The following is a 24,327-nucleotide window of genomic DNA, read 5'->3' as shown; positions in this document are numbered from 1 at the left end:
TTATTTAAATCATTTAATCCTCCAATTTCAACAAAAAAACTTTACTCCTCTACTAAATAAAAAAAGAGATGTCATTTTATTTATTTATGTTTTCATTTTCAATTCCATATTTAAGAAATAAATAAAAAGGAAGGGCATTACTGGAAATCCAAGAAAAAGAAGGCCCAAGAGTGAAAACCCTAGTAGTTATATATATCTCCAATGAGCTTCATTTTGCGCCTATCTGCCGAAAAGAAACCCTAGCTTCAAAATCCATCGCAGTTCAAATCCTCAATCACTTCAAGCGAGTATGTTTTCATTCTCTAATACCTAATTTCAATTCTATGTTGTTGATTTTGATTTGGTATCACTAACTATTCTTTTTTATTTTTGCGTTGATTTTTTATATCAGATATGAAGGTTATTGCTGCTTATTTGTTGGCCGTTTTGGGAGGAAACGAAACTCCTTCTGCTGCTGATATCAAAAATATCCTTGGCTCAGGTTTAATCAATTTTTTTTTAATTTTTTCATAATTTCTAAGTAATTTTAAGTATGTTTGAACTTTAATTGATTGATGCAATTTTTATTTGAAGGAACAATTGGTGCTACATGTACTTTTATTATGGACAGTTTGATGTTTTACTCAATTAGAATTGATTATTTTTTTAATCTGTAAATGCCAAATTGATTCTGCATTTGGTGTTTTTGCTTTTGACTTATCTATTTGATGCAAGAGGAAATGAAGTATTTTCTAGAATTTAAGTGTTTTTTTTTGCTGTTGTTGCTGATAAATGGAAAAATCGACCATGAAGTGAGTGAAGTAGTGAATTTGGGATTGTCTATTAGTTGTTTTCACACATTGATGAGTTTGTTTTTGGCTTATTGTTATAGTTGGAGCTGAGGCTGAGGCGGAGAAGATCGAGTTTCTCTTGAACGAAGTTAAGGGCAAAAGTATTGTTGAACTAATTGCTAGTGGGAGAGAGAAATTGGCTTCAGTGCCATCCGGCGGTGGTGCCGTTGCTGTTTCTGCTGCACCTGCAGGAGGTGCTGGTGGTGGTGGTTCTGCACCTGCTGCCGAAGCAAAGGAGGAGAAGAAGGTAGAAGAGAAGGAAGAGTCAGATGATGTAAGTTTCAAAATTGCACTAACATTGGTTGTTATGTTGTATATTGATGACTTTTTGGTGTTGATTATATGTTATCTTTGTTCAACAGGACATGGGCTTCAGTTTATTCGACTAAAAGTTTTGAAGTGCTTTATGAGTACAAGTCTTTTGCAATTCCTGTTAGTGTTTTAGCCCATTTATAACGTTTTGATGCTCGAGTTACATATTGTATTAGGTTTTTATGGGTTTTTTTGCCCTTTCAATTGAGACCATGTAATGTCATCCAACTGTCTGATATAATTATTAATGTTTTGAATTTGATTTGCTTGAGTTATTGACAAGTTCATTCATTTTATGTTTTTCATTGCTATACTAGTATAACACTATTGGGAACTATTATTTACCATCAACATGGTCCTCTTAATGGCTGAATTTTTTTCTTTCAAAGTTACAATAGGGCATGGTATTTTCTATTCTTTGAATTGTAAGATATGTACTGTAATTTCATAAGGGGTTTGAGTACACCCATCTATACAAGTGGCAGGGTACATTGTTTTTGGCCTTCAATCGCAGAGTGTATAGGTAGAATTTCAAGTACCACTGGAATCACTTCTGAATTGTGATTCCTGAGTCTAGTAGTTTAAACTTACAATTTATAATCAAATAGTTTCTTACGAATAGTAGTATATGACTGAATTATTTTATTATGTTTAATTACCGATCACATTAGGATCTGATTCCGTGGATTAAAAAAATAGGCCTTGTGATTCATGATTTGGATCCCTATAACTCATGCTCCAGAGAAAGAATTGCTAAGAATTATGGGTTTATACTTTCTAGTTATACTTTGAGTGAGGTTTTCGTTGAGTTTGAACACATGACCATATATTAAAATGGGATATACATGACTGAAGTGTAATATTTATCTGTCAGTGTAGAAATTTATTCGCATGGACAACTATCTATCATTTATTTGAATTATTTTTTCTGAAGGATTAATAATAATTAAATATGAATGGTAAATAATAATGTGATAGGGAATAAACTTATATATTGTCAATGCTCATATGACTTTTGTTTCTGCAATGAATAAGCGGCTTGAACCTGCTGCTGCATTTTTTACTCTGCGTTTTTATTTTCAAAACATGTGTTTTTTAAAATTAGTAAATCTTATTAGATGCGATTTAAATGGATGAATGTGATGGGTAGTTAGTGGATCCCCTCACGTAATTAAAAGTTTAATTTAATGGATATTTAGTTTTCATATTTTTCAATGGTGTTTCAGTATCAACTCATTATTTTTTAACCTTTTTTAGATACAATTTCTTCGCTTTGAATTAGAATTATTAACATTTTCTGATGTTAAACTAAAGCAAACTGAAAAGTGAAAACCGTAGTGCTCGATATAATAATATTATGCATTTTAAAATAATCCCAAAGGGTAAAAAGGTTAAGGTAATGCCGACATTTTTGTGTTTAAACATGACACCTCATTGTCATTTAAGTTAAAAAAGTAATGATCAAATATTTTTCTGACCAATCATGAATAATGATACATGGAATAATACACTTTTATGATAAGGTATCAAATAAATGAAATGCTGATTATTTTTTCATCTTTGAAGGTTATATCCCATTTAATGCTATGCTAGATGCGGCATGGCATGTTGTGTTTACTTGTTCTCATTCACACCTATTTGTACGTGTCAGCAAGTAGGAGTATTCGTATCTATTTACAAGTTTGATTATACATTTATATATTTTATAATGTATATTGAAAATAATTATTAAATGGTCCATTACTCCTATTCATTGAGGGCCAGCTTAAACATTGAAATTATTTGAGGGAGAACTGTATAGGTTACCTGTAGCACATGACCTTCAAGGAGTAAAAGCCAAGTGGGGCGCCTTACATTACATCTTCTGTTCTATAATATGTCATTTCATGTGTTATAAGATATAATTGATTAAATAAAATGCACTTAAACTAAAAATATAATAATTATTAAGTACTTTTCTAATTAATCATAACTCATGAAACATAATGAGACAAAAGATGTGTTTTATAACAACTTGTGCAAAATGTGCACATAAGAAGTGAGGACAAAGCATGTGAACTTTCAAAAAGGCTAAACATACAAGAGGCCTATATGAGCTCATGCATTATCCACAAAATTATTGAAAAGCTCCTCAACTGAAAGCATCATTTGGGTCTCACATGGTTTGAAATCATGGTGATATTTTTGTGTGCAAGAATCTATTTATGTATCTTATTTGATAAAACCTGTAGATCTGGTTGAACTAGGAAGGGAGGATATGAGAGAATGGGAATTGAGATAAAAAGTATTGACTTGATCAAACCTTGCACTTTTTAATATATATCCTAAGTTTTTATTCAATTAAATTAGCAACCTATGTCTTTATATTATTATTTTTTTATTAACAAGGTTTAACACAAATGATAAACAGCTAAGACTGGTATTTGAATAATAGTTTCACATTGACCACGTGGCCTTAATATTATTCACAGATTGGATTTTGTCATTTAGGTTATATATATATACATACATTATTATGTAGACAAATATTCTTTTTTTTACAACTACTGTTTAACACTTTGAGGACAATTCTTTTATTTTTTTTGTAAATGTGGTGGTGGGTGGAGGTTGAAACATTCATTGTTATAGTAAATTAGTTGATGAGAGATCTTTATTTATAGACTAAATTAATTTTATATAAACTAAGTAAAAATAATATAAGTAAATTTGACACCACATTTTCACCTAAAACCTTAATACATTAAATTCATCAATTCATAGGATGGAATGTAAGAGCTTTTGTTTAAAAAAAAGCTTCATCTGGTCACATGTGCTTGATACTTCTTATGAGGTTAAAAGGACTAGCTATGTTTAATTATGTTAATGATATAGATGGCCAGAGGGTAAGGTTGAAGACAACATTTCCTAAGACCCTCAGATTTATATCACCCAGTAATATAAATAAATGATAGATAATATAATTATGTATAAATATTTATTCCATTAATAGTTCATAGATATTTACCTCAAATTTTAAAGGGTTAAACAAGTGATACCTAAACTAATGTGTATTCATATTATATGTATTAAAGGTGACAAAATTATTCACAATCCATATTCCACCTAAATTTGAGAAAAATAAATTTATTCATTAGAGCTAATGAATTTAAATTGATATAATCTAATGAATAATTTTAGTAATAAATGAATTTGAATAGTAATGTCACTTTAAAAAAAGATGGTTTTAAAAAACACTCAAAATAAAAAATATTTTACAAGGCAATTTAAAAAAAACACTTTTAAAATCACATTTTAAAAATATTTCTAAAAATCACCTTTTGAAAAAAAAAAAAAAATGATCCGAGCGATTTTAAAAAACATGTTATATCACTTAAAAATGCATATTTTCAAAGTATTATTTTTTTATTGAAATAGTGATTTTAAAATTTATCATCTTCAAAAGTATTTTTAGTTTTAATTAAAAAATCAAATTATTGGATACTCATATATTTAAATATATGAAAATTGAGTCATTCATGAATTAGACAAATTCATACATTAAGTTTGAATGTAAATATATTGAATAATTTAAAGCATAATTTAAATCCATCCATTTGTTGCTCATTTGAATGTATAAGGGGAAATTTTGAGGCTAGTTGATGGATTTGACCAAAACGACACCAACCATTTGGTAAGTTGAGCTTCACTTCCCATTTCCCATTTCTCTACCTACTCCCTTTAATATTTAAACCCATTACACACCCTTCACTTTTCTCTCAGCTTGAGTTTCATTTTCCAAATTCATAACTCAAAGCTAAACTCATTCAACACACTTTCCCAAACAACACACATTATTAACACTCTACCTTTTGTTTTTTCAAATTTCTCATTTGAATTTCATTTGAATTTAGTTCTATCTCCATTTCTTCCCAATATGCATTCTATTTCGTTTCCTTATTCTAACACACTCAATCTCAACCACATATTTTCTCCGAAACGGGTTGCCCCGACTCGATTAACGGTTAGATCCGTTTACGGTTTTGAACCGTTAACCAGATCCGATTGGCAAAGTTCATGTGCTATCTTAACAAGCAACGTTGCCTCTCAGGAACTTAACGACGGCGCCGCCGCCGATCATGTTCCCGCCGTCAATGATCATAAAAACGCTTTCACTGATCTCAAACTACTTCCTAACGGAAAACTAACAGTCGGAGAAAAAAACGACAAACCTTTTCAACCGAAGCCGCTGACTATTTCCGACCTATCTCCGGCGCCGATGCACGGTTCGCAACTCAGAGTCGCGTATCAAGGTGTCCCCGGTGCTTACTCCGAAGCCGCCGCTGGAAAAGCTTATCCAAACTGTGAAGCTATTCCGTGTGACCAGTTCGACGTTGCGTTTAAAGCGGTGGAGCTTTGGATCGCAGATCGAGCGGTTTTACCGGTGGAAAACTCCCTCGGTGGTTCTATTCACCGGAACTACGACCTTCTCCTCCGTCACCGTCTCCACATCGTCGGCGAGGTTCAGCTCCCGGTGCACCACTGCCTCCTCGCTCTCCCTGGGATCCGAAAAGAGTACTTGACCCGAGTCATTTCACATCCTCAAGCTCTTTCCCAATGTGAACACACTCTCACGAAACTAGGCCTCAACGTGGCGCGTGAAGCGGTTGACGACACTGCCGGAGCAGCAGAATTCGTTGCTAACAACAATCTACGCGACACCGCAGCGATTGCGAGTGCACGCGCCGCAGATCTCTACGGTTTAAACGTTTTAGCAGATGGAATCCAAGATGATCCGAATAACGTGACCCGATTCGTTATGCTCGCCCGAGAACCCATTATTCCGAGAACGGATCGTCCGTTTAAGACGAGCATCGTTTTCGCGCACGATAAGGGTACTTCGGTACTTTTCAAAGTTCTTTCAGCGTTTGCGTTTAGGAATATAAGTTTAACGAAGATCGAATCAAGGCCTCATAGGAACCGTCCGATTAGGCTTGTTGATGATGAAAACGTGGGAACTGCGAAACACTTTGAGTATTTGTTCTACGTTGATTTTGAAGCTTCTATGGCTGATGTAAGAGCACAAAACGCGTTATCAGAAGTTCAAGAATTCACGTCGTTTTTGAGGGTATTGGGTAGTTATCCTATGGACATGACCCCATGGAATCCCTCCTCTTCAATTGGAGATCATCATTAGAATCATTTGTCTTTTCTTACAGACTTTATAATAATAATAATAATAATAATATCATCATTTAATTATTGTACTTATGTTTTACTTTATTTGTTTTGTTTGTTCAATTTGGCAAATTTTAAGTTTTTCTGTATCCTAGAGAATATGTACATTGTACATAATGGGGTCACAATGAAATCTATGGTGTATATAAGTATTTCATTTTAAATCTTTGTCTTTTTCTTATTTTTGGTTTGTTTCTAAAACTCAATATGCAAATGAATAAAAGTGATCAGGAATGTCTTATTGCAAGTAATTTTGAAGTTATTAGACCCATTTTCAAATTTAACATGATAATCTTGTTTCCTTGAATTTCACTAGTTTATTCTTTTCATTTTTAAAATCAATAAGCATTTTATGAAAGTAATGATGATTTGTTGAAGGTAATTTTACTACAGGAGAGATCTAAATTTAATTTTCATCATAGTCATCAATTCTTGGAGTAAGTGCATACCCACTCATTTTACTATGTATATTTAACATCGAACTAGGATCATATGTCTCCAAAAAAATTTATCTACGTGTCACAAACCAATCATATCCTATTAAATAATATAAAAACGTGAATTTATGTTTTTTTTTTAAATATGTGACATGAGATAAAAATATGGGATAACTGATCTCATTCATATATCATCATAGTTTTTGTTTTTCAAAGCTTACTATGTGTTGTCATGGATATGGAATATTATTAGGAGAAAATGTATACATTAATATTGTAAGTTTTACGCTAACATTGTTATTCATAACTTATTTTTAATCATCAATAACTTTTAAAAAATAATAATAAATAATCTAAATGAATTGTGGATGATATATTGATTGTGTATAAATATTTAAACCGTAAATATATTACATTCATATTAGTATTAGTTGTCATAATTTTCTGAATTAAGCAGGTGATGGAGCACAACTTGGAACAACTTGGCGGCAAGAAAGCAATGTCTTAACTCTTAAGTAAGTATAACAACTCCACAACTTGCACACATGAAAGTGAGATTGCTTATACAAATAACGTAAATGCTAGGTCTTAAGAGTTGGGAGAGAATATGAGAAAATAAAGGAACCTTTGCCCAATGCTCATTTCTCACCAACCCAAAATGTAGCATATTCAAATTCACTCAAGTTGAAGATTCAAGATTTATTGCTAAAAGGAAGAACAAGTCAAATAAAAACAAATCATGCCATTATTCCACAGGTTGGTCAATGTTTATTTCTTACCTTTCAACCAACCAATTCAACATTTTATAATCCACCTTCCTTTTTAACCCACCTACCTCCAGTTAAAAACAAATCATGGCATTATTTCTTAAACTTTTTTAGGAATTTATAGAGGTAACTATATATAATAATAATGTTGTAATAGATAGTTACTTAAGTGAGAACCGTTCTCGTATAAAAATTGTGAGAACAATAAATCTAAGCCTTATAACCAATCATGGATGGTTAGGATTAAAATATAGTTATTGGTCACATGATAGTCATGTGTATAAATATTTTAATCTTAACCGTTCAATCAAGATCCAATAGTCTATATTAAGTATTCTCATTTCTCATAATAGCACATTGTTCTTACGTGAGTAGCTTCGTAATACTACTATATACTGTAAATAATGATGATTAATAATGGTGTGTAGCAAGTGAGAGAAGCTAAAATTGTTTTCTTGTTGCTACAATGACGAAGAAGTGGTTTTTTTTGTTTCCTACATGTATCCTCGCACTGGAGGCAATCATGTCTAAGCCGGGAACATCCACAATTACGTAGGGCTAACTCCCCTAATAAACATTTTTTCCATCCACAAGACTGGAACCGGGTTCTTGCTTAAGGGGATTAAACATGTACCACTTGAATCAACGCTTTGGTTGATGAAGAAGTGGTTTGGTGAAAGGAATAGCATGATGAAGAATGGGGTGTGGCTATAGTGGTAGGTGATAAAATGAGAAATGTGTTTTGTTACGTTCCTTTTGTGATTTGTGGTCAATGCATTAGCCACCACTCCCACATTAACTTCTACCATTTTATATTTGCAAAATCTTCATTCAATGGTGTGATACTTTTAGGCGAGTTTCGTGTTAGGATTATAGAAAATTAAAGCAAGTAATATAATATCTAAGAAAATATTTATGAGAAGATATCTCATGTATCTGTGTTGTTCTGCAGCATGTGCATAGCCATTAATGGAAAGAAGAGTTGGGAACTGCAACTACAAACTTAGGGAAGTATTTTTTTTTGGAAAATTTGATTTTTGGAAGACAATAAAGAAAATCAAAAGACATAATAGTCATAAAATATACTTATAAAATAACTCTTAGCTTTTTATTCAATTTTTCTCCTCTAAAAATCAACTTGTAACAAGTTAAGAGTTCGATTTCTATTAACAACAATCACACACCCCAAAAGAGTTGTAAAGCAATGCTTGACCAAAGGAGTTGTAAAACAAAAGAGGTTATATGGACTATGCCTAACAAAAGCCTATTTACCCAACCAACTGAAAATAATAAATAACAAAATTGTTGAGAGTGGGATTTGAACCCACGCCCTTTCGGACCAGAACCTTAATCTGGCGCCTTAGACCAACTCGGCCATCCCAACAATTATGTGATTGTTTTATGTATTATAAATCCTATTCCATTCAGAATAACATTCAAATCTGTTTATTTGGCAGATACTCTGAACAATTTTCGTAATGTTAATCTAGTAGTGTAAGATTTTATTAGATCATCATGTGATCAAAAAAACCAAAAATTCAATTCATGAGAATGATACTTGTCAAGAGAGACAATAACGAACTCCAAAAAAAGTTTCCTTAGCCAAAAGAATAAGAAAATACCATTAGTAGTACAAAAAAATAAATCTCGTGGAGAGACATCTAATAATATATTGGAATTGCAAGTATCTAATCTAACTTTTAGAAAAATACAAAACTTAAGACAAAATGATCCCCACATTAAAACTTAATCAAGCCTTAAAAAACTATGCCTATGCCAAATCCAACAATTACATTTCTTTTAAATTGTTTCATGTTTGGAGTAAGAGACAGAGCAAGATTCATATCTTGAAAAAGAGAAGCATAATCTAGTAATCTAATTAATTATCAGAAATGAGACCCACTAACTCCAAATTCCAAAGTGGAATTATGATCAGCTTCACCATTTTCTATAACACCTTGCACTTGTGACAAATGGGATTTATGATACCATATTTTAGAATGCACATAACTTATTGATGAAGCACTAACCGGATTAAAGAAATGGGGTTAAAAATTGGCCATGTAATCAAAATTTGATTATGTCAATGTTACATATATTAAGTTATAAACATACATAAGGTTTATGTATTATTGTACTAAAACTACTCTTATTAATGTATAGTTGGTTCAATTCCAAAATGACTAAGTATAATCATCTTTTTTTGTATTATAAAAAATATGTCTCACCTTATAGGTCATGATTTAATCCATTTTGGATATGTGACTTTATCTTCGAACAAGTGTCACTCTCGTTTGTATTCTTGACCTTTTATTCATTATGAGAATCTAACCGAGCTTTAAAACATTAGACAAATGTGTTATTAGTGTATAATCGATTTTGCTTATAAACAAAAGGGAATAAAATATCTTATAGTATAAGGAAATAAATTATATTTTCCGGCCACTAAAATCATAACTACAAAAATATTTTTAAAGCTAAACAAAATAGTACATATGTCTCATTTTTACGGGAGCACATATTTTGTCTCACACTTTTAATAGCATGTGTCATTGTGTCATGAGCTTATGATTGGTCAGAAAAATACTTAATAATTAAATTTTAATTTTTTTCTTACCAATCACAAGTCCATAACACATGGAGTGACACAAAGTGTGAGACAGCAGATATGTATCCCACTTTTTCACTGATTGTAGAAGATTAATTATCTCTTAGTATGAAGACATATTTTATTATCTAAACAAAAAGAGAGATAATAAAAGATAGGAAGAAAAGTAGGGTGAATACTTGTTGCTATCTTGAAATTTATGTTTCCAAGATAAAATTTCCTTTATCTTAAAATTATAAGTAGATAAATATTATGGAACATTTTTTTTTATGAGTGGACAATTATTTTAAAATGGATGAAGTATAATATTCTCGTAAAGGACAAATAAAAGAAAAAGTAATAAATATCAGGTAAAAATATATAAATAAGATGATGGAGAATATATAATATATTATGCCAACATTTTTGGGTGGTTTTGGCACTTCCCTAGCTTTGATTATAAGTGGAGATTTATTAGAGTTTGGGAACTGTGAGCAGTAGGAATGTAGGGTGATGTTTTGCATGCTTTAATTAGCACACAAGCCATGCCGATTCTCTCTAGTACTCGAGAGTTCAGGAATATGATTAAAATATGTGGTAAAAAAATTATTTTAACAGTTATGATTACATTTTATATTTTTTATTAAAAAATAAATAAGAAATTTTCAAAAAGAATCTCATCCTCATATTTCAATACTGATTTTTCCATTATTGGAGAGGAGTTGAACTCACTATCCATATACTCGAAAATTGAATCACTAGGCAAATACTTCAATTTCATTATATTTTTAATGATAAATATATTATACATCATTACATATTAGATTTTGTTCGATTTTTTAGTTTTTCAAGAACTTATCTATTCTAAGATATGAGCCCTCACTATATATACATCCCCTCTGCACACTATTTCTGCATCTCCCAAGGCCCCATTTCTCCCACTAATCTTAACTCTTAAGCACACAATATGAACCTAAGTTTTCACTATGGACCTCTTTTCCTTTTCCTTTTCTTCCTTGTTCCCTCATCAATACTCTGTGCTCGTCCACTAGCCACTGAACAAGGTAAGGAATAAGGATCTTGTACCCTCACCATTAAACTTTTAATTATATATTTCCCTTCAATCAACCTTATCAACTATAAAATGTTTTCTTCAGAGCAAAACATGAAACTCCAAAAAGTTTCAGGGGAAGACTTTGATTTGGAGTTGGAAGGAGCCAAATCTTTTAAGGTATATATCATTATATTATTGCAGGGTTCATTATTTGTTTTATTCTCCCTATGAGTAAATTAAAAGTTTAAATGCATTTTTTTTTTGTTATACTTAAAACATCCAATACTTTTCTCTTCTTGGTATTAAGTATGTAACATTATTTTATATTTGTTTACATTTTTTAACAGCTTAAAGTAACTTAAGTCAAAATCACTTCTAATTTTAAATTGACCTCACGAACCTACCCCACATTTATATTTTCTCTTTCTCATAACAATTTCTTTTTCCATTTTTTAATGTTGACTCACAACTTTAAGAATGGTGTTGACTTAGTTTACCGTTCCAAGATAAAGAATAAGAACGACACCTCTCCAATAGTAAACTTGGACGAAGAACGTGCTTATTTCGCTAAGAACGATTTTTGTATTACTATTGTGGATGCTCTTAAGTGCCAACTTTACCTTACATTTATGTTTGTCTTGGAATCTAGCAGGGGTTGGGGATGGAGAACTGCAATAGTGAAGATGAAGAATGTTTGGTTAAAAGAATGACTTTAGAAGTTCACATAGATTACATCTACACAGAGCACCATAAACCTTGAAGCTAGAACTAGAAATCTACCTATTTTATACTTCAAAGATATGGTGTTCTTAATTTAGCTTGGACAATATTAAAATAAGATATCTCCTTGTTGTTTTTATTTTGACTTCAAAACTGGGGCTATGCAAAAAAGCTTCTTAATTTGATAGGATAATCTATTTGATATAACAAAAATGTTGAGTATATATATATATAAGAGAAACTATGGCTTTCATTAGGATATATATGTATTGTAATCTTGTGCTCATAAGTTTGTCCAACTTTGCAATTATATATGCATTTTGTTAGTCTTAATTCTTAAGAAGCGTTAAGATTCCATCTTAAAACCAATTGATAATGAGAGGAATAACTCAACATATATTTAAATTATTTTTAAAACAATAAGATATGCGATGTGAGACTTACCTCTAAACAAGTTATTTGGTTTGAAAGAGAGCACAATATGAATGGAAAAATTATTAATTGTATGGTATTGGACACATCCAAATTGTTGATCATGCAACAATGAATTACCATTATGTGAGTTTATCAAAATGGATACTTTATATATGTTTAGAATTATTATTTCATACCCAAGACCCTCTCTTCCTTCACACACCAAATGGACTTATTATCAATTATGTTGAGGATTAGGAGCATGGGGTATGTTTATTCTTGTATCCACGTGTTGGTAGATCTTTATCAATGAGTTACAACATTTTTTTATGGACCAAGTGAAAGAAACATACAAGTGAGTTTGACACCATATCTTGACCTAAAAGGCTAAAACCTTAAGACATTAGGTCTATGGCTTCATCCACTTATATGATCTTTAACTCATTCATTTTTGCTCAATACGAGACTTCTTCATTCACATTTGGAATTCCCAACACCACCTTCATTCATACCCCTTGGTTTTGATGATTTTTTTGGACTTGAAAGACAAAAAAGGAGAGCATATGGATGTGTCTTTTACTTGGAATTGGAAACATGGCATGAATGGTTGTATAAACTAAACAAAATGAATGAAGAGCTGAAGAAAAGATGAGTCTAGAAAAAAGAGGAAATGGAGCAAGAACTTGAACTTAGAGAAGCTGAAGTGAATGTGGAAGAGGCATTGAGGATATGGAGCAGGTGTGTGTTGTAGACAATAGAGAAGGAAGAGGAAATGAAGGCAGAGATGGGCTTGCTAGAAGATGAAGATGATACTAATTCCGAGCAAAATCTACCATATCAGTTCCAGGTTGTACTAAAGTTTGTATCACTTCATTATCCTCTCGCTTCTCATTTGTTCAAAAACTAAAGCTTCAACATATGTTTTTGTTGTATTTTTAGATTAATATTTTAAGAGTAAATATTAATTTTAGTCTTTCATATTTTTCAACCTTAGCAGTTTAGTCATTCATAAAATAGAAAACCTAATATAATTCTAAAAATTTTAAATGTGGGTCAAATTAATCTCTTTTATCATATTTTGTAACACTTGATAAAGATTAATTTGACTAACATTTAAAAAATTTGATGACCTTTTAAATCTTTCCTTTTTTGAAGGACTAAACTAGTATGGTTAAAAAATATAAGAGACTAAAATAAATATTTACTTACTATTCACACATGTTTGAGCATGTGCCTTTACAAGTTTTAATCATAGATTATGGATGTTACAAATCAATTTCAGGTGTCATGTCAAGGCTCTGGAAAGCCTTATCTGGTCGGATGAAAGTTGAAACTAGGGTACAGGGCTTGAGACAATTATATGTTGTTGCAATACATGTCCCAAAGTTTGTCTCAAACCAATAATACTATGTCATATCAATTAAAAAAATTAAATACTCATAACTTTATTTATTTTTATTTCATTATAATTGGGGTTAGAGACAGACTTCAGAACATCATCAGGGACAGCAGATCCCAATCCCAAGGCTTGCCTGTCTACCACAAATCCTGTACGAGTTAAATCTTGAATCAAGGTAAGATCTAAACTTATTTCTTTTCTTTGAATAGAGGTTAGAGCAATTTCTTTTAGATTTATCAATCTAATTAGGAAACAAATATACTTTGACATTGTTTATTATTCTTTGATTAAAATGAGTTTGCTATTGATTATGTGTGCCATTTTGCTTGCATTACTTTGCCAGAAAGAAATACATATTTCCTATTGTTCATCTTAATCTCTGAATGAAATTAGTTTATATGTGAAGTTTGATCACATGGGAAATTAAGTCAAGGTAAGATCGTGCCTTATGGCTTAGCATAAGACTAATATACTGAAATTCTAAAGGCATAGATTAACATATAAATAATGGTTATGGTTCTAACATACCAAATCACAAACAGTTTCTATATTTCTCTGTTAGATAGAAAACGAAGGTAATCAAAAGATTTAGCTGAAAAAGACCGTCATACCAAAACTTTCTCAAAAAGGTAGATCAAAAGGGGTATATCAAAGATCAAAATGTATGACATTACACCTTTGTTTATATTATTGTGAGAATCATAGAATTTAAGATCGAAAATTAATATTTCACCAATCATAAGGATTTCTCAACATCTTTCGAAGGAAGATGAAATGTATATTATGAGCATTTTTTATTTATGTATCATCATACACCAAGAATGATGTAAAAAAGATAGCTCTAACAGTTGTTGAAATGTTACATCAAATGATTGTAGACTTGTAGTTTTAGCAAACTAAAATTAGCATTGGGACAAGGTACCCCTTGTGTTTAATCATAGACAATTTTCATTCATTGGTCACGAGGCCATTTTTTCAAAAGGTTCTCATAATTTAACACTTCTAGACAAAAAAAAAGAGAAAGAGAAAAAAAAACATGTTTTTATCATGATCCCTAAAATATCTCTTCTTCACTTGATTACTTACAAAGAAAAAATAATTAAGAGGAATAATAATAATCTAAATTCATTGCTTTAAATGGAGGGTGACAAGTTTCATGGGACATGTGAGAATGCATATTCGGATCCCAGATTCCAAGTTATAATTTATCTTGAATAAAGGTGATTATGAAAGCTGAGATATTTTATGAATGTACAATAAAATAAAATATAATAATTGTATGAACTTTGATGGAGTGAAAATGGCCACATAGTGTTATGTTATATTAATCTTTCACTTAAACCACACCACAGTGCATAAGTAATATATTAAATATTGCATTCCAATCCCATACTAGGTTAGTGGTGTGCACTAGAGGAAAGGAGGGAGCACTTCTTGTAATGGAAACAGATATTTAGTGAAATTAATATAATTATCAGTACTATATAAATTAAATGGAAGAATTTGTGCAAATTTGTTAAAATAAAATTATTATTTTATTTAATAAGTAGGTATAAAGTCTTTGATGTTTGGTGGAAACTGGACATTGTCTTTGTATTATATTGTTATTCTTACTTCTTTAGTATAGGACATTTTATTTAAAGTTACAATTTAAATTTTTTAAACATTTCACAATTCTTCCCTAAACCCAAGAGGTTCCAAAGTTGTGAGAAGGATAGATCCTTACCTATTTGAAGTTGGACATAGGTGTTACATGCTATCCAACCCGGGTGTCTCATGCTTGGGTCATAAAATAAATTATATTCTAGTATAAGAATACTTTAAGAGATTAGTCCAACATACTCTAGTTTCATGAATTCATGCCGACCGCATCACGTGATGCGGTCTCAATATTGTGGTTGCGATAATCACCGCAATCGCATCACACTACAATTATGGTGTGATACTGAATTACAATAACCAGATCAAAATAGGTTGCATCAGACTGTATTTGGACCGTATTGGGTCACAATGCAACCATATCGGGCCACAACGCAACCGTATCGAGCAATATCAGGCAGCATCAGACTACATCAAGTTGCATTGGACCGCATTTGGGTCTCATTGGGCCACATCAGATAACATAAATGTCAAAAATATGTTTTTACTCACAAAATAATTCATACCGTAACAATCACAATGACCATAATCACAATAATAGTAACCACAACCCTAATCAGATATTGCAATTTAAAACAGTTGATGAATGAACGAGTGATATCCATTGTTTTCTGCCACAATTTAACTTCCACGCACGTTTCACAATAAGGAAATTCCAGTGAATGGTGTCCACACACGTGTCAACCTAAAATCCCGTTATTTCAACGGTAAACCTCCCAATCCCTAATCCCAAATTCCAAATTCCCCGTTACGCGGTTCTCCGCAAAACCCTAAGGCAATCTTCCTTAACCGCCTATAACCAGTCACACTCTTTTCTTTATATTTTAAAAAATATCTTTTTTTATACTATTATATAAATTCGTAATCAAGGTTCAGATTCTTCACAAACTAAAATCATTTCCCTTTCTTATAACTTGACCATGCCATTCACCGCCCTGGTGAATTTACAGTTGTACCCCTCTTGTTATGATAGCTTCCGGTCGGTGTGAACCGCAGAGCCCAAGCTCTTTCACAGCGATCGGTTTTCACCGTTACCCATCGTCGGAAACTCCTTAAATTCCAATTTTACCCTTTTCATTTTTCTGTATATATATATATATATATATTTCTATTCTTTACCTTATCGATGCCAAGTTATAAGAGCCACCACAGAAACAACGGAAGGTTGAGTGAGAAACCGTCATCCTTCCACGGCGAGAACGCGATGTCCGCCGCCCAGCTCCGCCGTCCGAAGACTGTCCCGGATCTTCTCTCATATGGAAACAAATATGACGCAGCGGTGGTGCCGGAGGGGCTGCCGAGACAACCGTCGAAGGTGCTGCTGAAGGTGACGATGCTGGGGAGCCTTGTCCCTGTGCAGGTGCTGATGAGGCCGGAATCTGTCGTCGGCGATCTGGTGACGGCTACGCTGCGGCAGTACGTGAAAGAAGGTCGCCGTCCAATTTTGGGTTCCATGAAGGCCTCTGATTTCGATCTTCACTATTCTCAGTTTAGTTTAGAAAGTGAGTATCAAATTTTCTATAACACTGTTTATCTTCTAATATTGTTATTATATTGTTTTTATTTTTTATAATTTCATTGGTTATAATCCAAATCCTCTAATGATCAATAACGTAGATAGTTCAATTCCTGATTACGATATTTTTGGAAGTGATAACGACAACTATTAACACCGAAAGATAATTCCTTACTAAAAGACACCATTAGTAGTACCAAAGAAATTTCAATGATTCTACACTATCCAATAATATTTCGACAAATACTTAAATATATTAAAAGAATAATGCTCCTAGTGTTTTGTTTAGTTTTTTTATATTTTTGTAGAAAATAATGAAATTGGACATATATCATCACCACAAAAAAAAAAAGTTATCTTATGATATTTTATTCTCATGTATTATTATGATAATTAATAAGAAACTAAATGAGCATATATTCCTTCATAAACCCATTATTTTTTTTGGTTGATAGAACACAAAATATAACATTATTTCATGGAGAAAATACATTTTTATTTAAAAATATTATATTCACTTTCCTTATATTTAATATTCTGTCTGTGATATGCTTAGGTTTGGATAAGGAGGAGAAGGTGATAGAGCTTGGATCTAGAAACTTCTTCCTGTGCCCAAGAAAGCCTGCTTCTGCCGTGGAAGGTGGTGGTGGTGGTGGTGGTTGTGGTAGGGAGGGTAGCCTGACAAAACCATTTGCATCGTGTGCCAACGAGGTTAGCAAAGTTAGCCATGGTGGGGATCGTGGTGTAGCCCTTGTTGGTTGGTTCAAGCTCATGCATTTCATGCTACCATGATGATATTTATTATTTCAAGCTAATCCTTTTGCTTGATTTGGCTATTTTTATACTTGTAATGTAAGTGGAAAATTCTTAGATCTTTACCATTAGAGCATCTAGGAAATTCTCCTTGCAAAAAGATAGGTTGTTAAGTAAAGAATTTTGAGATTTGTGTGCATGCACTGTAAAATTGCATGTTTTATATCCAAACACACATGGTATATCTCATAGTTCTTTTGGGAAATTATTACTATTATTATTATTATTTACATTTTTAGTGTGTTCTTTTCTTGCATGAGAAGCATGAAAAGACATAGAAGTTGATATAAGCGATAGCTTGGCTTCTTATTGTTATTGTTATGAATATATAATTTATAATATTAAAAATATTACTTTCTTTGATGCCGTGTTGTGATTAATATATGTTTTTGCTTTTTTTGGTTCATCTAAACACGTTTTATTGAGTTTCTTAAGGGTTTGTTTGAGAGTTAAATTTTGGAAGAGAATGAAAGAAAAAATAAGATGACTCTTAAACTTTTTTTTTTACTCTTCAAAATTCAACTCTCAAACAAACCCTAAATATTGTTTATACTAATCAGGATTAGTTAAGTTACACAAAATTGTGAACATTAATAGAATATGTTGAAGTGGGAGAGTTGCATATGCTACCTTCTGCTGGAAGAAAACAATGTCAAACTATATGAGGCGGTGTCAAACATTTTGGGTTACTATAATAAAATAAATAACTAGGTATTTGAAACTGATATAATGTAAAATCATTAAAATAAAATTTATATTTAATATTATTTTGATTATTTGTATTACAAATTAGTACAAAACACTTCTTTTAAGATTGAAAATATTTTATTTTTGATGACATTTCAACCCACTCTCAAATCTAATATGGAGCTAAATCATTATTAAATTCTTATATTACTCGGACATTGTTCTTAATTGCAACATTAACTTTAGATCTTCATATAACCAATTACCATCAACATCAAATTGATTATTATTCCTAACTATAGTTTCAAAATTACCACATCAGAACAAAAAATCATCTATCCTAACTTTTATCCCCATTTTATTATGTTCATCTAACAGAATAAAAGTTATAAAAATAGAAACTAATATTTTTATATTTTTATATTAGTTAACAAAATTTGTTTTGATAGAAACGAGGAAATGGGAGATTTATCTTATGAATCGTTCCTTGCTATACTGTGTAACAGATTCCTTTATTTAATCAAAGCTGTTGGCTGAGCCAAAAGCAATTACTTATACAAATTTGAGTATTTATATTTGTGAATGACTTTAGCCATCAATGCTAACACATTTAACACCTAATATAGTTGGTGACATATTTGCTAAAATAATTTTCTAACTACTCATATCTATCTCCCGACACATAGAGTGACACAAAAGAGTGAATAAATATCGAGATTTAATTGATCGAAAAGCCCATCAAATATATAATGTTATAGCAGGCCCGAATTCTAAGCCCGCTCAGAACTAATAACCAATAATTTTGATTCACTGTAACCATTTTCAATCATTGTTCCTCTCACTAAAACCCTTCCACTCCCTAAACCCTAATCGCATTTCTCTCTCATCCGCCAATGGAGTTTTGGGGTAACCTCTCCACTCTCATTTCTACTTATCTGATTTTTTCACTGCTATTTTTATATACTAATGATGATTATTTGTGCTTATACTTATGCAAAAACACACTCGTATGTTCAAACACAGTTGTTCTTTTTATTTGTCATAATGATAATGATATGAACATAATTTTTTATTTTTTTCATTATTTTTTATAATCTGCGTGGCATGCATGCCTATGTACTATGTTTTGTAAGTTATTGAATACAATGTGTATGTTTTATGACATATTACACTGTATTCTGAATATATTTGTTTCTAATTTAGGTACTGAGGTTAAGGTTGGTGAGGTTGTTAAGGTGGACCCAGAAGAAATTGAGGCCTATGTTCATCTTTCTCAGGTGATTTTTTGTGTTATTGTGTTGTTTTGTTTTCAGCTGAGACAAATAATATTCCTGACATGTTTGTTTGTTTGATATGTAAGGCTGCTCTTGGCGATTTTGGGTTACTATAATAAAATAAATAACTAGGAATTTGAAACTGATATAATGTAAAATCATTAAAATAAAATTTATATTTAATATTATTTTGATTATTTGTATTACAAATTAGTACAAAACACTTCTTTTAAGATTGAAAATATTTTATTTTTGATGACATTTCAACCCACTCTCAAATCTAATATGGAGCTAAATCATTATTAAATTCTTATATTACTCGGACATTGTTCTTAATTGCAACATTAACTTTAGATCTTCATATAACCAATTACCATCAACATCAAATTGATTATTATTCCTAACTATAGTTTCAAAATTACCACATCAGAACAAAAAATCATCTATCCTAACTTTTATCCCCATTTTATTATGTTCATCTAACAGAATAAAAGTTATAAAAATAGAAACTAATATTTTTATATTTTTATATTAGTTAACAAAATTTGTTTTGATAGAAACGAGGAAATGGGAGATTTATCTTATGAATCGTTCCTTGCTATACTGTGTAACAGATTCCTTTATTTAATCAAAGCTGTTGGCTGAGCCAAAAGCAATTACTTATACAAATTTGAGTATTTATATTTGTGAATGACTTTAGCCATCAATGCTAACACATTTAACACCTAATATAGTTGGTGACATATTTGCTAAAATAATTTTCTAACTACTCATATCTATCTCCCGACACATAGAGTGACACAAAAGAGTGAATAAATATCGAGATTTAATTGATCGAAAAGCCCATCAAATATATAATGTTATAGCAGGCCCGAATTCTAAGCCCGCTCAGAACTAATAACCAATAATTTTGATTCACTGTAACCATTTTCAATCATTGTTCCTCTCACTAAAACCCTTCCACTCCCTAAACCCTAATCGCATTTCTCTCTCATCCGCCAATGGAGTTTTGGGGTAACCTCTCCACTCTCATTTCTACTTATCTGATTTTTTCACTGCTATTTTTATATACTAATGATGATTATTTGTGCTTATACTTATGCAAAAACACACTCGTATGTTCAAACACAGTTGTTCTTTTTATTTGTCATAATGATAATGATATGAACATAATTTTTTATTTTTTTCATTATTTTTTATAATCTGCGTGGCATGCATGCCTATGTACTATGTTTTGTAAGTTATTGAATACAATGTGTATGTTTTATGACATATTACACTGTATTCTGAATATATTTGTTTCTAATTTAGGTACTGAGGTTAAGGTTGGTGAGGTTGTTAAGGTGGACCCAGAAGAAATTGAGGCCTATGTTCATCTTTCTCAGGTGATTTTTTGTGTTATTGTGTTGTTTTGTTTTCAGCTGAGACAAATAATATTCCTGACATGTTTGTTTGTTTGATATGTAAGGCTGCTCTTGGCGAATCTAAGAAAGACAAAGCGAATGAACCTGTGGTTCTTCACTTGAAAGTTGGTGACCAGAGAATTGTGTTGGGAACACTTTCCAGGGATAAAATCCCTCAGACAACTCTTGAAGTAGTTCTCGACAAGGAGTTTGAGCTATCCCACAGTTCGAAGAGTTCTAGTGTCTTTTTCTGTGGATACAAGGCACTTATTCCCGACGAGGAAGAATATCCTCGACACTATTGATATTATTTTGAATTATTATAGTTTAATCTTGTTTATTTTTTTGGGGTTTTAGAACTAATTTCTTAATACCCAAATGGCACTAGAGTTTTTATCTGAATGTGTGCCTGTCATTAATTTTTTTGCAAAAGAATATCCTTCCATGTTTTCCTTAACTTATGTTGTCTTCATGCTAGCACTAGTGAAGAGGATGACTTTGGTGAGTCTCAAACATTTTTCTTAAACTTTTGATTACTTTTTGATTTTGTTGATTGCTCATTTCTTGCATTGTGTATGACCTTGAACAGATTCTGATGAGGATCTTCCATTGCCAACCGAAGAGAACGGTAGATGCTTTCTCAGCCTGAGATTTATTGTTGGCTGTGTGTATTACTAAGCAGGTGCCTAACTAGTAATTATCTTATTACAGGAATTTCTGTAACAAAAGCTGAAGATGCAAAGGTTTCTGACCCTAAAAAGGCTGATGCCAAGAATGGTGTGCCAGTAAGACATGTTAAGATTGCTGATCCCAAGAAAGATGATTCTGATGACTCTGATGAGGATGCTGATTTTGGAAGTTCTGATGATGAGGTATATAAGTTAACTGAGATTCATTTCATGTTTTGCGGTGATTTTTCTTGTAATTTTTTATGTAGCAAGGACAAGGTGCATTTTCTCTACAGCTGAAAGTCATAATTTTGTTGAGGATTTTTGTGTTGGTTTGATATTTTGTTTTACTGCCCTTGTTCAAGGTTTCTTTATTGCACCTTCTTAATTGTTGATTATTGTAGATGGATGATGCTGATAGTGATGAGGAAGGTGATAGCGATGATGATGAAAAGACCCCTGTTAAGAAGGTAATGGCCAATAGCTATTGTGTCCTTTTATTTTATTTTGTTATGCTGTACAATAATGCCTTGTGGTTACGGTTGTGTGATGGCTTAACTTCACAATCTCTATAATTGACTTTATGTTATGAAGGTTGAACTTGGAAAAAAGAGGGCCAGTGATTCTGCTTCAAAAACTCCAGTCTCTAACAAGAAAGCTAAAAATGCCACTCCTCAAAAGACAGGTGAGACTGTGTATTCATTTTTTTGCTGCTTCTCATATCATAATATTTCACGCACTGTCCTTTTTTCATTGATGTCTCGTACTATTTCTTGGATGCCTTGTTTAGTGACAAATCGATGTGAATATAATGTATCTTATGTTTTCAGTGCTATATTTTTATGAATGATGTTTTCATTTGCTTGCTTATGTGTATGAATATCACATCTAAATGCACAAACTGGAGTTTGCTTAGGTGTCATGTCACACGTGCCGAATATATAGCTTCTTAACATGCAGTTATGCCAGTTTCATATTCTTTACATTTGTGATATAGATGGTAAGAAAGGTGGACATACAGACACTCCTCACCCCGTGAAGAAAGCCAGTAAGACTCCCAACAGTGATGCTAAGGGTCAAACCCCGAAGTCTGCCGGACAATTTAGTTGCGAAAGTTGTAAAAAGTATGATTCTAACTAATTCCAAAGCTTGTTTTTGTTGAATAGGATACATATTTTGGATTATGATTGACCCTTTTTGTTGCTTTTTATATAGGGCTTTCAAGTCCGAAGATGGTATGCAACAACACAACAAGGCTAAACATGGTTAGTGATAATGCATTTGTTACCTGATTGGTGTATTGAGGAACATTATGTGTATGTCTTTGCCTTTTGGCCTGGTAGTCTTTTTTAGTGTTTCAGATGAACCCATGTTTTAGAAGTTTTGTTTGACCTTTTTTGCTCATCAATTAAATCCTAGAATTATTGTGTTTTATGTTTTGCAGCTTTTTAATATTTTAATGTGAATGCAAATTTTAGTAGTTCTTTAAGCTTCTTAAAAATAATGCCATTCAAATTTGGTAGGACTAGGTTATAATGCTGTCGGCCTGTGATAGTAGTGTAATCTCTAACTTGGAATTCTAAGATTTATACACATGCGTTTCATCATCCACCATTCATTTGAATTACTTTTTTTAAAAAGTCAACAATAATTAAATATCAATGATGAATAATACAATGATAGTGTATAAAATTCATACATACACTGTCTATACATATATCTTTTTGTCTTCTCTAAAGTCATGTTTTCTTCCATTGGCATCATATTTGTTATAAAATTAGGGATTTTAATGATATTAAATTTTGAGTTTTTTTGAAGCTTGCTCAAGGTTCACATGTTAATGATTTTTATTTAAAGCAAGTTTCTTTATGGGAAATAGAAATATTTCACATATGTAATGAATGATGAATGGTAGGCACATTAGAGAAAAAAGTCATCATTGAAAAATGTTGTTCCGGATTAATATAAAGCAAGTTTTTTTATGAGAAAATTAAATATTTCACTTTTCAAAAATGAATAATACCTTTCTTTGATCGGAATCTTTATCCTAGGGTATAGGCACATTAGGAAAAAATTCTACATTGAAAAAGTTTTATGTTGTTAGGCAAGTATATTCTCTTTATTAAATAATTTACTTTTAATAAAAAAATCCAATTTTATCCATCGGCCGTCTAAGGAATTTATAACTTAATTACTATAAGAAAGTTTGCTTATGTTAGCATAGTAATTATTTTATTTTTGGAATATTGAGAAAAAACCCACTTAATCCTCATCATGACCATCATATATAGGAAAATCCAATGATAATGATTTTAATTAGTGAGTAGATCTAAACCATTAAATGTCCATAAATTTGATAGCTAGAATGAGGAGCAAATTTAAAAAACTTACTCTTGAAATAAGTGGATACAAAAATGTGTTATTGATAAGAGTACCATTGGTACTCTCACAGAATCTATATAGTGAAGAAATGATGTAGCCAGAAGTGATTGCAAAGGCCCCAATAGGTGCTATGGAGGGTGGTGGTGGATAACAGTGTTGGAGATATAATAATATTAAAAATAGTGTTTGAG

At 31.6% G+C, this 24,327-nt stretch overlaps 5 protein-coding genes and 1 non-coding gene across 8 annotated transcripts; 5 read left to right on the top strand and 1 right to left on the bottom strand.

Moving 5' to 3' along the window:
• On the top strand, positions 148 to 1,429 carry LOC109342789 (60S acidic ribosomal protein P2B-like). Its single transcript, XM_019580783.1, has 4 exons — positions 148 to 287; positions 392 to 481; positions 872 to 1,104; positions 1,193 to 1,429. Exons 2-4 carry the CDS (start codon positions 394 to 396, stop codon positions 1,217 to 1,219), a joined length of 348 nt encoding a protein of 115 aa, XP_019436328.1. The 5' UTR covers positions 148 to 287; positions 392 to 393; the 3' UTR covers positions 1,220 to 1,429.
• Positions 4,833 to 6,323, top strand: LOC109342785 (arogenate dehydratase/prephenate dehydratase 6, chloroplastic-like). The gene has a single exon (XM_019580780.1). The coding sequence runs from the start codon at positions 5,056 to 5,058 to the stop codon at positions 6,313 to 6,315; it is 1,260 nt and encodes a 419-aa protein (XP_019436325.1). The 5' UTR covers positions 4,833 to 5,055; the 3' UTR covers positions 6,316 to 6,323.
• On the bottom strand, positions 8,864 to 8,944 carry TRNAL-AAG. The gene has a single exon. It is a non-coding gene; the product is annotated as a tRNA-Leu (tRNA).
• Positions 11,082 to 12,220, top strand: LOC109342506 (putative phytosulfokines 6). Of its 2 annotated transcripts, none has more exons than XM_019580481.1 (3): positions 11,082 to 11,211; positions 11,305 to 11,378; positions 11,851 to 12,220. In XM_019580481.1, exons 1-3 carry the CDS (start codon positions 11,115 to 11,117, stop codon positions 11,959 to 11,961), a joined length of 282 nt encoding a protein of 93 aa, XP_019436026.1. In that variant the 5' UTR covers positions 11,082 to 11,114; the 3' UTR covers positions 11,962 to 12,220. The 2 variants fall into 2 exon arrangements, with proteins under 2 accessions (XP_019436026.1, XP_019436027.1); XM_019580482.1 differs by having other exon boundaries at positions 11,854 to 12,216.
• On the top strand, positions 16,266 to 17,952 carry LOC109342784 (uncharacterized protein At4g22758-like). The gene is made up of 2 exons (XM_019580779.1): positions 16,266 to 16,895; positions 17,466 to 17,952. The coding sequence occupies exons 1-2, from the start codon at positions 16,520 to 16,522 to the stop codon at positions 17,699 to 17,701; spliced, it is 612 nt and encodes a 203-aa protein (XP_019436324.1). The 5' UTR covers positions 16,266 to 16,519; the 3' UTR covers positions 17,702 to 17,952.
• LOC109342782 (histone deacetylase HDT1-like) lies at positions 19,200 to 23,188 on the top strand. Of its 2 annotated transcripts, none has more exons than XM_019580777.1 (10): positions 19,200 to 19,315; positions 19,613 to 19,686; positions 21,152 to 21,372; positions 21,568 to 21,587; positions 21,676 to 21,714; positions 21,798 to 21,958; positions 22,159 to 22,224; positions 22,349 to 22,439; positions 22,752 to 22,878; positions 22,970 to 23,188. In XM_019580777.1, the coding sequence occupies exons 1-10, from the start codon at positions 19,303 to 19,305 to the stop codon at positions 23,022 to 23,024; spliced, it is 867 nt and encodes a 288-aa protein (XP_019436322.1). In that variant the 5' UTR covers positions 19,200 to 19,302; the 3' UTR covers positions 23,025 to 23,188. The 2 variants fall into 2 exon arrangements, with proteins under 2 accessions (XP_019436322.1, XP_019436321.1); XM_019580776.1 differs by lacking the exons at positions 19,200 to 19,315; positions 19,613 to 19,686 and adding exons at positions 20,582 to 20,697; positions 20,995 to 21,068.

This window comes from Lupinus angustifolius, chromosome LG03, assembly GCF_001865875.1.
Source record: "Lupinus angustifolius cultivar Tanjil chromosome LG03, LupAngTanjil_v1.0, whole genome shotgun sequence".
NCBI classification, from domain to species: domain Eukaryota; kingdom Viridiplantae; phylum Streptophyta; class Magnoliopsida; order Fabales; family Fabaceae; genus Lupinus; species Lupinus angustifolius.
The sequence above is the reverse complement of the archived record's forward strand: the minus strand, read 5'-3'. Positions and strand labels throughout refer to the sequence as shown.

Coding starts and splice junctions, on each gene's coding strand:
- LOC109342785 (XM_019580780.1), top strand. CDS start 5,056: ATGCATTCTATTTCGTTTCCTTATTCTAACACACTCAATCTCAACCAC.
- LOC109342784 (XM_019580779.1), top strand. CDS start 16,520: ATGCCAAGTTATAAGAGCCACCACAGAAACAACGGAAGGTTGAGTGAG. Junction 16,896..17,465: donor TTCTCAGTTTAGTTTAGAAA/GTGAGTATCAAA, acceptor TGATATGCTTAG/GTTTGGATAAGGAGGAGAAG.
- LOC109342506 (XM_019580481.1), top strand. CDS start 11,115: ATGAACCTAAGTTTTCACTATGGACCTCTTTTCCTTTTCCTTTTCTTC. Junction 11,212..11,304: donor TCCACTAGCCACTGAACAAG/GTAAGGAATAAG, acceptor TGTTTTCTTCAG/AGCAAAACATGAAACTCCAA. Junction 11,379..11,850: donor AAGGAGCCAAATCTTTTAAG/GTATATATCATT, acceptor CTTGGAATCTAG/CAGGGGTTGGGGATGGAGAA.
- LOC109342782 (XM_019580777.1), top strand. Junction 21,588..21,675: donor TAGTGAAGAGGATGACTTTG/GTGAGTCTCAAA, acceptor GACCTTGAACAG/ATTCTGATGAGGATCTTCCA. Junction 21,959..22,158: donor TTGGAAGTTCTGATGATGAG/GTATATAAGTTA, acceptor TGATTATTGTAG/ATGGATGATGCTGATAGTGA.
- LOC109342789 (XM_019580783.1), top strand. CDS start 394: ATGAAGGTTATTGCTGCTTATTTGTTGGCCGTTTTGGGAGGAAACGAA. Junction 482..871: donor CAAAAATATCCTTGGCTCAG/GTTTAATCAATT, acceptor TTATTGTTATAG/TTGGAGCTGAGGCTGAGGCG. Junction 1,105..1,192: donor AGAAGGAAGAGTCAGATGAT/GTAAGTTTCAAA, acceptor TTTGTTCAACAG/GACATGGGCTTCAGTTTATT.